The 12,268-nt window shown below is 45.5% G+C and overlaps 1 protein-coding gene across 1 annotated transcript in view; it reads left to right on the plus strand.

Moving 5' to 3' along the window:
- The first annotated feature begins 10,816 nt into the window (after window positions 1-10,816).
- Gpr149 (G protein-coupled receptor 149) overlaps window positions 10,817-12,268 on the plus strand; it is a 50,833-nt gene continuing 49,381 nt past the window's right edge. The window contains exon 1 of the mRNA XM_041659287.1: window positions 10,817-11,794. Coding sequence (XP_041515221.1) covers window positions 10,817-11,794 — 978 coding nt within the window. The remainder of the gene's footprint in view (window positions 11,795-12,268) is intronic.

Consider the following 12,268-nt stretch of genomic DNA (forward strand, 5'->3'; position numbering starts at 1 on the left):
TATCTAAACCAACTGAAATTTCAAAATTAAATGTCACATCAAAAAAAATGACAGTTGCCGGGCGGTGGTGGCGCACGCCTTTAATCCCAGCACTCGGGAGGCAGAGGTAGGCGGATCTCTGTGAGTTCGAGGCCAGCCTGGTCTACAAGAGCTAGTTCCAGGACAGGAACCAAAAGCTACGGAGAAACCCTGTCTCGAAAAATCAAAAAAAAAAAAATGACAGTTATGCCTTGACAACACAAAACAGATCTGTGACAAGAACCACAGGTGGATAGATAGATAGATAGATAGATAGATAGATAGATAGATAGATAGATGATAGATGATGGATGAATGGAAGGATAGATAGATAGATAATAGAAGATAGATAATAGATGATAGAAAGATAGATAGATTGATAGATTGATAGATTGATAGATAGATAGAAATAGATATATAGATACATATGGCAGGCATATATATATATATATATATATATATAATTATTCTCTCTTATATCCCATTTGCAGTTTCTCTTTCTTCCTATCCTCCAAGTCCTTTCTCAGTACCCGCTTCTCTCCCAGATCCACTCTTCCTCTGTTTCCCTTTAGAAAAGAGCAAGCCTCCTGGGGATATTAACCAAATACAGCATAAGAAGTTAAGATTAGGCACACACCCTCATACCAAGGCTAGAGGCAATCCACTAGGAAGGAAAGGGTTCCCGAAAGAGGCAAAAGAGTCAGAGACAGCCCCCCACTCCCGTGTTTTTGTGTAGGTGTATTATGGTTTCTAAAACATGTAAAACTAATAGGTGCATTCCTCTCAATAGGGGGAGCTAGAAGTTAGATGCTCCATGTGGATCTTGGCTTCATTTGCTGACTGGAGGGTGAAATTAAACAATTCAGAATACAGCTACTGTGCCCAACATCTCACACACTTTGATTAAACATGTTGTCGTTGTTGTTCTCCTCTTCTTTCATGAATTGACTTCTCTTTTAGGATTTGTAGATGAACTTATGAATGACTAGAAGTACAGTCCATCAGATGGCAGTCTGGTTATGTGGTGACTTGACAGAAAACAAAAACTAAAGCTACTAGACCCAATGACTCAGCATAATTTTGTTTATTGTAATTGAGACTATGATGAGACATTCCTAAATGCATCTTTTTATCTTTAAATATCATAATTGTAATAGTAAAAGTAAAATGCTGTGGTTCCCCCAAGGGGCAGTAGTCCACAAGACCATAACACACATCCCCAAAGTGGCAGCAGAGGGCAGTGGGTCCCAAGAACAGCCAATTCCAGGCAGGAATGGTGCAGTTCCCAGAGTGGCTACAGTGAGCCACGAGTTCCAGGCAGGGAACCCTATGGCGTGGGTGAGAAACCTCGAGTGGGCATCCAGTCCCACGAGGAAAGACATACAAATGGGCATGCCACATGACCACTCCATAGGTCTCCAAAGGTGGTTCGTCCCAGGCAGGGAGCCATGCCGTCGGCACGAAACAGAGTCATGAATAGGCATACCATGCAGAATGAGGTTGGATATTTATTTAGTGGGTTATGGAGGGGAAAGAGAAGAGCAGAGAGAGAGAGAAGTACAGGGAAGGGAGAGACAGAAGCTGCCTCCTCAAGAGAGAGAGACGAGAGATGGAAAAGAAAAGGGACTCAGGCTGGAAGCTGACTATCAGTTTGCCTCTGCAGACAGGGAGGGAGTGGGCATGGCTTGTCTCTTAAAAAGACATAGCAGACCATTACAATAATATCTGTGCATGTTTATAGGTATGGTATAATAATACAACATGTCTATATAACAACATCAGAGAAATTGCCATTTCTGTCTCTTTGAATACATGACTTCCACATGTGGAAATTTCAGGCTCTTCTTAACTACTACATGCTAAATAGTCTAAAGTTACATACTGTACTAGAAAACACTAGAGCATCCCCATCTGCCTGTATTTTGATACACGTTATCTAGCCTTTCTACCTTCCTCTTGCCCTTGGGCCCTGGCCTCTGGAAACCACTATTCCACAGTCTGCTTTACAGGCCCACACTGTTTTCCTTCTACAAGTGAGTGGACTATGCAAGATCTTTCTGAAGGGACTCTGGCCAGCTCGAGCATGGCAACCGTGGCCACAATGGCTCTGGAACACCTTGCCCTACCATACTCTCTGCCTTGTTAAAAAACCATTAGATTAAATTCCTAAGGCTAGCCCCCAAAGTCTAGCCCCTCATTTGGCCTCCTGAGGCTGACTACCAAGGTCCAACTCTCAATCAGTAGTCCCCTTTGGCTCACACAATTAATATGGCCAGTTGAAATTAAACACATCATTGTAACGCAGGGTTTCCCATTTTACCATCTGCCTGTGTGCCATGTCTGTCTCCCCTCTATTCAGAAGCAGTCCTTTGTCCCTTAGCACAAATACCCCTGCTGGTTTTCCCTTATTTTCTTCCACTTCTTCTTCCTCTATCTCCTGTGCTTGTCTCTTATTCCCTGTTCTCTGTCTCTCTGGGGCAAATAAATCTCCTTTGTGCTGAGAACTTGGCCTTGACGGTCCTGAACTCATACCTTTCCTTTGCTTTTCCTTCTGAAAAATGCTTATAAAAAGAAATCTGGCGCATTTTCTTCATGTCTAAGAATTTGTTGATATTCTTCCTTTAGTGGAAAGTTGTCGTATAGTAGTTTCTTCTGATTTGAAACACTCTCTCCAGGAGGGAGCGAAAAAAATCTCATGAGACTTGAGAGGGAAGCAAACTTCTCTGTGTCTGGGAAAAACTGAAACTTGAAGGATTCGTGAAGACCTGCTCCCCTGGCCATAACCACAGGGTCATGGAAGGAAGCAGTGAACACCTGCTGGGGAGGGAGACAAACCAGTGGGGCTGCAGACAGGAGACCCTCAGACCTGTCAAGCTGCCTACAAGCTGTATAGAGCTCCCTTAGCAGGCTGCTTCTGTGGGTCCTCACCTGTGAGAGGGTGGGCTTCTCTGTGACCTCATCATTTTGCATCATTCCTGCTCCTGTAAGTAACCCCTCCCCCACACTCCCATTAGTAACTCCAATCAAAGCTCTTAATAGTTCACAGCTTGGAATTCAGTTCAGTTGTTCCTTTGGCTTATTGTGGGGCCCCTTTCTGGCATGGATAGATGTCTTTGTTATGCCTCCACAGGGAAAGTCTCTCATACAACACCCGGTGTTCAAAAAGGGACCTAACTGGATGGAAGGTGGGGTGGGGTAATTTCATGGTTCTTGCTAATGTTGCAAGATATCCAGTTATATGCTGACCCGTATAAGGGAGTAGCACCCAAGGGGAAATGCTGATATGGCTACCTTTCTCCATATGGTTTGGGATAGTATGCTCTCTCATTATGGCCTTGTTGTATAACTACGGGGCTGAAACATGTAACTCAGGCTCAGTCCTCTATCCAGAGGAAAGTTCTGGGTGGGAAGTCCTTGGAGACTTTCCATGCTGGTACGATTTTCTTCCTGCATATGGTGGGAAATTGTGTGCTGAGTGAGTAAGCACAGAGATGTCCTGAGAAAGATTGAAGGTTTAGAGCAAATTTTGTTGTCCATGATTGTGGCCAGTAAGAGGCAAGAGTAACTGCAAGCTACAGCAGCTGTTGCCTGTCCTCTGAAATGGATAGTCACAAATGATTTTCAGATAGAAATAGCTATGCAGAGGAATTTGCTTATGTAAAAGAGATGCAGCTGTTATCCTCTGTGGATAACTAGGTGGGTAACTTGAGGGGAGGGGAACATGGGATAGAGACATTGGTGTGATGTTTCTTAGAGCTACCAGGATACAAGAACAACAGTGCAAGTTAAACCTCTGCCAAGAAGCCAAAAATTCAGAATCTCAAGAAAGGGACTGATAGCAAAGAACGAAGGCAGAAATGATGCCCACCCAGTTCAGCAGGCAAGACAGAACTGTATTCACCAGAGTTAAGGAAATTGATTCAATAGGGACCCTGGAAGTGAGATGGAACCTTAGTGATTTGGGTAGCATATAATCATTGTGAGATAGGAGACTTCACTAGGCCTGAAAGGAAAGAAGACAGACTATGGATTCTTTCCAAGTTACTTGAAAACCAAAGTGGCAACTATTTTTTTCCTCTGGAGTTCCAAAAGAAGAACCTGACAGAGAGCTAAACGCTATGCTTGTGACTTTTTGATAGGACTTAAATCCTCACCAGCTCTTCACTAAAGGATTTTTGAAAAGGAATGGAAGACTGGTTGTACAGGGGGTCTCCAGTGTGCCTCCTGCTAGAGGAAGGAGCTCCTGGGTTAGCAGCTACTCCGGCTATTTCTCTGTCAGAGCAGCAAACAATGCCTACCCATGAGGGTGATGAAAGGTCTCATGTCAAATTACAGACTGATGGGCCCCTCTGTTTGTGTACAAATGTTTCTTGGGCTCATGGTGGGGCTAAAAGTACTTTTTAATTCATGGCAACTCCTAAAAGCACCAAGGACAATGGGCTGCAATGGACGGATATGGGGATAAAATAATATAGTTAAAAACAACCAAGTTTGACCTAGGTGTGTACAATAATTCCCTCAGAGTAAACTGTGTACACAGTTTCCTTGAAAAAAGAAAGAAAGAGGAGAGAGAGAGAGAGAGAGAGAGAGAGAGAGAGAGAGAGAACATTGGAGCTGGAGAGACAACACTCAGCAGTTAAGGGCACTGCTTTCTTTACAGAGAACCCAGGTTCAATTCCTAGTACACACATGGTAGTCACAGACAGTTCTGGGGATCTGACACCTCCTTCTTCCAATGTTTGTGGGCATTGGACATGCTCATGATGCACAGAAACCATATATGTTCGCAAAAACAATAGTACATATAAAACAAATCTAAAAATGTGTGTGTGCATGTGTGAATGTGTTCGTGAGTGTGAGTGTGTGTGTGCGCGTGCATGTGTGTGTGCATGTGTGAATGTGTTCGTGAGTGTGAGTGTGCGCGTGCATGTGTGTGTGCATGTGTGAATGTGTTCGTGAGTGTGAGTGTGTGTGTGTGTGCGCGTGCATGTGTGTGTGCATGTGTGAATGTGTTCGTGAGTGTGCGTGTGTGCGTGCATGTGTGTGCATGTGTGAATGTGTTCTTGAGTGTGAGTGTGTGTGCGCGCGTGCATGTGTGTGTGCATGTGTGAATGTGTTCGTGAGTGTGAGTGTGTGTGTGCGCGTGCATGTGTGTGTGCACTGAGACTAGAGATTGGTCATTTAGCCTGGGGCTCTCACAGAAGCCAGGCCTGAAGGAGGGAGAGACAGACAGTGAGAATGGCTACAGTGGGAGAGGCCAAGAGTCTGCCAACTCTGGATAGGATGTAAGGAGGCAGACTCACCACTACAAGCAGACAAAGCTGCTTTCTCTTGACTTTGTGCTGAACCAAATAGCTTAAACCAGTCCCACCAAGCCCATGGTACTGAGCAAAGGTACAGAGGTCCCATGAAGGCACCCCAGGAGGAGGAAGCCAGACAAGCAATAGAACTGAGAGAATCTTTGTATACAGCATCTTTGTGTTAGACTCTGCTAGTTGGTTTTTTAAGTATCCTTTTACCTGATGAACCATAAGACCAATGAACATTACTTGTAATGGTGCCACAGCAAACCTTCAGCGCACTCTCGAAGTCCCACTATTTGTAAAGAAATGGTTTGTATTAGCCTGCCCACCCTCTGTGAAAAGGCGACATAGGTAACACAAGACCAACCTCTGAGTCTTTTGCAAAGATAAAAAGTGTATAGAAGACACTCATGGGCACCTAAAGAAGGGGGATGGGAGAGCAGATCACAAACAGGGACAAAGGCAGGCACAGCTGTGAAATTCTGGAAGTATTATGGTCAATTCTACTGAAGTCTATGCCTGTGAGTGTAAAAGAGCTGCAAACTTCCTTGAAGTTTCTCGAAGACTGATGGGTTTCCATACCCCCACCTTACCCAAGATGCTAGTTCTCTTGATAAAGAGGATTGCTACGTAGTGAAAAGGCAGAAAGGCTCTACAGGCTTTGAACTGGGCTAAGAACGCTGCAGGACAGACTGAGTGCCCTGTCACCTCAGTGGGAATAACAGAAGTGGAGGGAATACATATATAAGTCAACTTGTTTCCTTAAGGGATTGGCAGATTGTAAAGGCCCTAGTCCTGTCGCTTAGGGGCACATATACGTCCTTATTGGTGTGAATACTACTACAGGCCTCTTACATGCATTCCTATGCCAGAGAGCAGCATCAAGGGTTTCATTCAATTCAGTGTTATGTATGGCCACTCATGGAAAACTAACTGTGATAAGGTGTTAGTTGGGATTTCTATTGTTGGGAAAATTCCACGTGACCACAGCAACTCTTATAGAGGAAAATACTTAATTGGTGCTGGCTTACAGTTCATAGTAGTTTAGTCCATCATCATCATTGAGAGAAGCATGGTGGCTTGCAGGCAGACATGGTGCTGGAGAGGTAGCTGAGAATTCTGCACCTGAATCAATAGGCAGCAGGAAGAGATAGTGAGGCACTAGACCTGACTTGAGCTTCTGAAACCTCAAAGCCCACCTCCTGTGACGTACTTGCTCCAACAAGGCCACACCTCCAACAATGCCACTCCCTGTGAGGCTATGGGGGGCATTTTCATTCAAACTACCACATTCCACTCCCTGACGCCCATAGGCTTGTAATCATATCATAATGCAAAATGCCTGTAGTCTGACTTCAAAAGTCCCCATAGTCTGTAACAATCTCAATCCTGTTTCAAAGTCCAACATCTCTTTAGAGACTCAAGGCAATCTCTTAACTGTAGCCCCTGTAAAATCAAAATAAAAAAGCAGATAACATACTTCCAACATATAATGGTACAGGATATCCATTACCATTCCAAAAGGGAGGGAAAGGGGCATAGTGAAGAAATACTAAACCAAAGCAAGGCCAAAAACCAGCTGGGAAAATTCCAAACACTACATCTTCATATTTAATTTCAAAGCACTCTTCAGATCTCCAGCTCCTTTCAGCTTTGTTGATGGCAACACACTTCTCTCTCTTGGACTGCTTCCACTCCCTGTAAGTAGCTCTCCCCTCAGGTCTCTGTCTCACAGCGCTGGAGTCTCCAACATTCTGGAGTCTCAAGACAATCTTCACCTTCACAGCTTTCCACCATGGCCTCTCTAGGCCTCCATACAGAGTCACCCAACATATGCCTGGCCTCAGCAGCTCTCCTTGGCCGCAGAGGGAAATCCCATAACCCCTTACTGGTATCCTTGACTCTAAGACCAGAACTATATGATTTAAGCTGTCGTGTTCTGTTGCTTGCTGGGGCTGGACTATGACTCCCTTGTTCAAATATATTTTTTGCCAGCTTTCGGTTTTCACCGATTTCCTTTACTGCCTAAGCTTAGCTGTCCTTGAACTTGCTCTGAAGACCAAGCTGGCCTTGAACTCAGAAATCTAACAGATCTTTCCTCCCAAGTACTAGGATTAAAGGTGTGAGTCACCATGTCTGGCCCTTAGCTATTTTAGAAAAGGGCAGAAAGCAGTCACACTCTTCACCAAAATTTTACAAGAATGATCTCAAGGCCATATATTAATATTCTTCTTTTCTGAAACAACTTAAGCTGAGCCCCAGTTCAAATCACCCTTACAATTGTCCTCCATGCTCTTATGTAGTAAGACCCACTAAGGCCTGCTTAAAGTGTCCATTTGCTTTTCATTCTAAAGTTCAAAAGTGTTCCATATTCCTCCAAACAGAAACGCGGTCGGGACACGCACAGCAGTACCCAGACTCTGGTACCAATTTTCGTCTTAGAGTTTCTATTGCTGTGAAGAGACATCGTAACTAGTGTAACCCTTAAAAAGGAAACTGTTTATTTGGGACTGGCTTGCAGTTTAGATTATTGTCATCATCTCAGGAAGCATGGTGGCATGCAGGTAGACATGGTGCTAGAGAGGTAACTGAAAGTTGTACTCTGTATCAGTAGGTAGCAGGAAGGGACCTTGAGCTACTAGGCCTGGTTTGGGCCACTCCCTATGAGTCTATGGGGGCCATTTTCATTCAAACCACATCACAGAGTTAGTCATGTCACTGACAGTGATTTACAGATCTGGAGTAAAGATGACCAGGTGCCATGGTACTTCTACGCAACATACAACCACCCTGGTGCCTGGTTAATTGAAAGAAAGAATGGACTGTTAAAGCAAAAGTTGATAAAATGGACATCGTTTCAAGCTACCCTCTAAATTTGTTTCTCTTTCATCATGGGTAGTGTAGTTCTTAGACTCATTAGGTGAGTGTCTCTGTACAGTGGAAGGCAGTTAATACTGAAACTCATAGTGGGTTAAAGTTCAGAGAACCAGTGTGTTTGGTGTGCTCAGCCACAAATGGGGCAACTGAGTCACACCCATCACTGCAGGAGAAGCAGAAAGACTGTAGAAGCTAGGACTGAACTGAACAGGACCACTGTAGTCATGGACTATAACAGCGGGGGTTACATGCACAAGACCCCAAGAATAACAAGGCAGTCAACATTCCAGCACTCAGGGGAAGGGACTCATGAGCCCCCCACAATTCTAACTGAGGAAAGACTGATAGTTGGTGATTTCTGGGGAAGGGTGTGGCCCCTGCGAGGTGGACTGCACCCCAGTGGATGGTCCCATATGCATGAGTACATGAGCAGCCCAAACTGGACTCAGTGAGATAACAAAATAAAAGGACATGAAGAGGTGGTCGTCGGGAGATGACAGGTTCATCTAGGAGTGGGGGATAAATATCATGAAATATACTGAATGTAAGCATAAAATTCTCAGAGGATTAATCTAAAATATTATACAGATTTTAGGTGCTTAAATATAGACAACACCCTGCACCCGTGGAAAAGGACACTCCTAGAGGCTATAAGTTGTTAAATGAAAATACTAGTACCTGAGGTGGATTATTTTGTTACAGGCTGCTGATCGAGTAGGCACTGAGAGTCCACAAACCATAAATGCTATTGCCATTGCTATTAGCAGCATGCCAAAACTAGATAATAAGGTCCTATTGCTGTAGACACAGCACACTTTGGTTGCAGGACATGGAGAAATAAAGTTGGGACTGAGCTTCAAGCCCCCTCCTTAAAGACTTCTGGTGCCAGAAGCTAGTATTCAGGCTGCTGGGAGGGCGTGGTCACCAACACTACTGTTTGGCTGTGGATTCTATGTGCTGTAGTACAAAAAAAAAAAAAAAGAAAAAAAGAAAAAAAAATCCCAGACAGTGTATCTGACTGTACCACAATGATACAACTATCCTGGAAACAACAAACAATTTGGGACTTCACATTGTCATATCTGGAGAGGTCATAAGCCCCAGTAGGAAAGCAACCGCTACTATTTTATTAAAAGGACGTGATGCGCCCATCAATCTGTCATCTAAACATTTGTGCTTATGCCCATAGGTCGCTGTTGCTTTCAGTGGAAATCTACCATGGAAGGAAACTTCCTTTTGCAATACGCGGTGTACCCTGGGGACTCCTAACCACTAGTGAGAGTCCTAAGTGACTGAGGCTGTGACATATGACCCATGCTTAGTCATAGACAGAAGAGATGGATTGTTGTATGGCTGTGCATTGGATTCCTCAGGGCTGAAACCTTCCTTTCAGGAAGGAAGCTCACGAAACTCGAGAGGTAAACAGACTTCTTCACATCTGAGAAAGCTTAAACTTGGGAGAGTCATGTGGACCCCTCCTTACCACAATAGAAGAAGAAAACGATTGCTGGAGAGGAGACTCTAGGCAGCTGGGCTGCCAAGAGGAGAGTCTCAGACACGTCAAGCTGCCTGCATGCTGTACAGAGAGTTCCAGGGATGGAGCTGTGCACCGGTGACCTGTGTTGGGCTGGGCTTTTTAATGATGCCGCTGTTTGGGAGTCATCCCTGTTCCTATAAGTAACCCCAGCAGACACTCATTAGTTAACCAAGTTGGAATTTGATACAATCATCACTTTGGCCTGCTGTGAGTTCCCTGACTGGGCTGAGTAGACATGCATGCCCTACCTCTCCAGGGAAAGCCTCTCACACAAGGAAAGCCTGGATAAAGGATAAGGAAGGATTTCAGCTATGTGTGTAGCTTATACCTGTTGGTAGTGATTTCTGTAGTTTAATCCAAGCCACGGCAAGTATTTGGAGTAGTTTTTATATGCCCAAATCAAAAGGCCCTATTTCTGGTTTCATATAAGCCAAGCTGAGAAGAGAAGCTACAAATCATTTTGTTTCAACACTGAAACTCTCTCTCCCCTTAGTCCCTGCTTCTCTCCTGCTTGCAGCTGACTCCTCCTTCCTGCAGCTCCCAGGATCACAGGCTGATTAAAGAACACAAAGGTTTGGTGAGAGCCTGTGTTCAGGCTCCTATGACTCTCTCTCTCTCTCTCTCTCTCTCTCTCTCTCTCTCTCTCTAGCTGAGCCGAAAACCTACCTGACAACCTCTGCCTTTGAATCCAGCTCTGGAAACAGATACATCATTTTATTGTTCTCCCAAGTGATTGCATCAACCTAGAGCTGCTCCCAGCATCCAGGCATGGGGACTTGGCAATCTGCCTGAGGCTTTTTTGCTTTCTTGTCTGAAATGTGGTGGTGGAAAGAAGTTTTTCCTTGGCGTATTTACTTAAAATGCCGAAAAGTTTCTTATTGATGCCTGAAACGGATCCCAGTTTTAAAACATGGGTTGAGTCAGATCTTTCTAACTGAGACATGTCTGACCATTTCCTGCTGGACCAACACATGGAACATCTAGAGAAACTTGGCAGGAGAAATGACATCAGATTCGCAACTCTCACGCTCTGGGAAAACCATCAGACTCGTTGAAGAGGGGAATTAAAATATTAAGGACCATGTCTTTCCTTCTCAGCAACTTAACAAATGACTCTAACCTGTGGAAAGTAAGTCATAATTCTACGGACCTTGTGAATTCGCCAGCAACTCCGACTCTTTCTCTTTTCTGCCTGATCTGTTTAATGACTCTCGCAGCTCTGGTGGGCAGCATTTTCTCACTGTTTTCCCTGCTGACCGTGCAAAACAGAACTGTTGTGTCCTTGCTTGTGGCTTCCTGGTCTGTGGATGATCTCTTGAGCGTCTTCTCAGTGGCCATCTTCATGTTTTTGCAATGGCCAAAAGAGACTCCAGGCTACTTCCAGTCCTTATGCACCACCTCTGCCTTAGTGTATTTGTGCCAGGGCCTCTCCAGCAACTTGAAGGCGTCTCTTATAGTCTTCTACAACTTTTATACGATGCACAGGACAGTGGCGAGTCAGTCAGCCTCCTTGCGATCAGGACAGGTGCTTGGTGTGGTACTGACTGTGTGGGCAGTCAGCCTGCTGCTGGCCGCGCTCCCACTGTGTGGCTGGGGCTTCTTCGTGCGCACGCCCTGGGGCTGCTTGACCGACAGCTCCAGTCCCTACGTGCTGCTCCTCTTCGCCGTCTACGCTTCCGCCTTTGGGCTCCTGGCGGTTCTCTCCGTCCCTCTCACTCACCAGCTGCTGTGTTCCGAGGAGCCGCCGAGACTCCATGCCAACTACCAGGAAATTTCCCGTGGCGCCTCCACTCCCGGGACCCCCGCTGCTGGGGGAAGAGTGCTCTGTCTGTCGCCAGAGAACGTTGCGATCCCAGCTCTTAGATGCGCTGGAGGATGCTCCCCGAGCTCCGACTCGGTGCCTGGCCCAGGTCAGTCTGCTGCCTCCGGCTCTGGAGCCAGCAAGCGAGAAAATCCCGGGACTCCCCATGGCATCAGCAGCTTCCCCGTGAGCCTGGCACAGAAACGCTTTTCTTTGATCCTAGCGCTGACGAAAGTCATCCTTTGGCTGCCCATGATGGTGAGTGCATGTTTCACGTGCGGGTGTGTGAGCTGAGCCCAGAGGTAGGTTTGGGGAGCCACCCAAAGATGCGCGGATAAGTCCGCTTCCAAACGCTTCTGTTGGAGCTGAAGAAAGCAGTGTTAGGCACCAAGCCTTGGATGTTAAGTGTTTCTCAATTTGAGAATTTGAGAAGGGTGGAGAGTCTTTTCAATTACAGGAGACTTGGTTTTCCTTGATCATGGTCAAAGATCTCTTAGGGCAAAATCTGGGCGTATTCAGAAAGAGAGGGAGGAACTATAAAGGGTTTTTCTTTCAACCTTCTGCGGTCCAGTTTCATCCCTTGTTTCCTCCTGCCTCATAGGGACCCCGCCCACATCCAGCACCAAGAGACAGAAAGGTGTGATCAACATGGGGGGGGGGGGTGAGGAGAGAGGTGAAAGGAAATTAGCTTTTGTTCCCGGAATCCTGGAGTGAGGTGGGAGGAGAAGAGAC

This window comes from Microtus oregoni, unplaced genomic scaffold (genome assembly GCF_018167655.1).
Source record: "Microtus oregoni isolate MIOR12 unplaced genomic scaffold, Mior012 000010F_ref0000083, whole genome shotgun sequence".
Lineage (NCBI taxonomy): Eukaryota > Metazoa > Chordata > Mammalia > Rodentia > Cricetidae > Microtus > Microtus oregoni.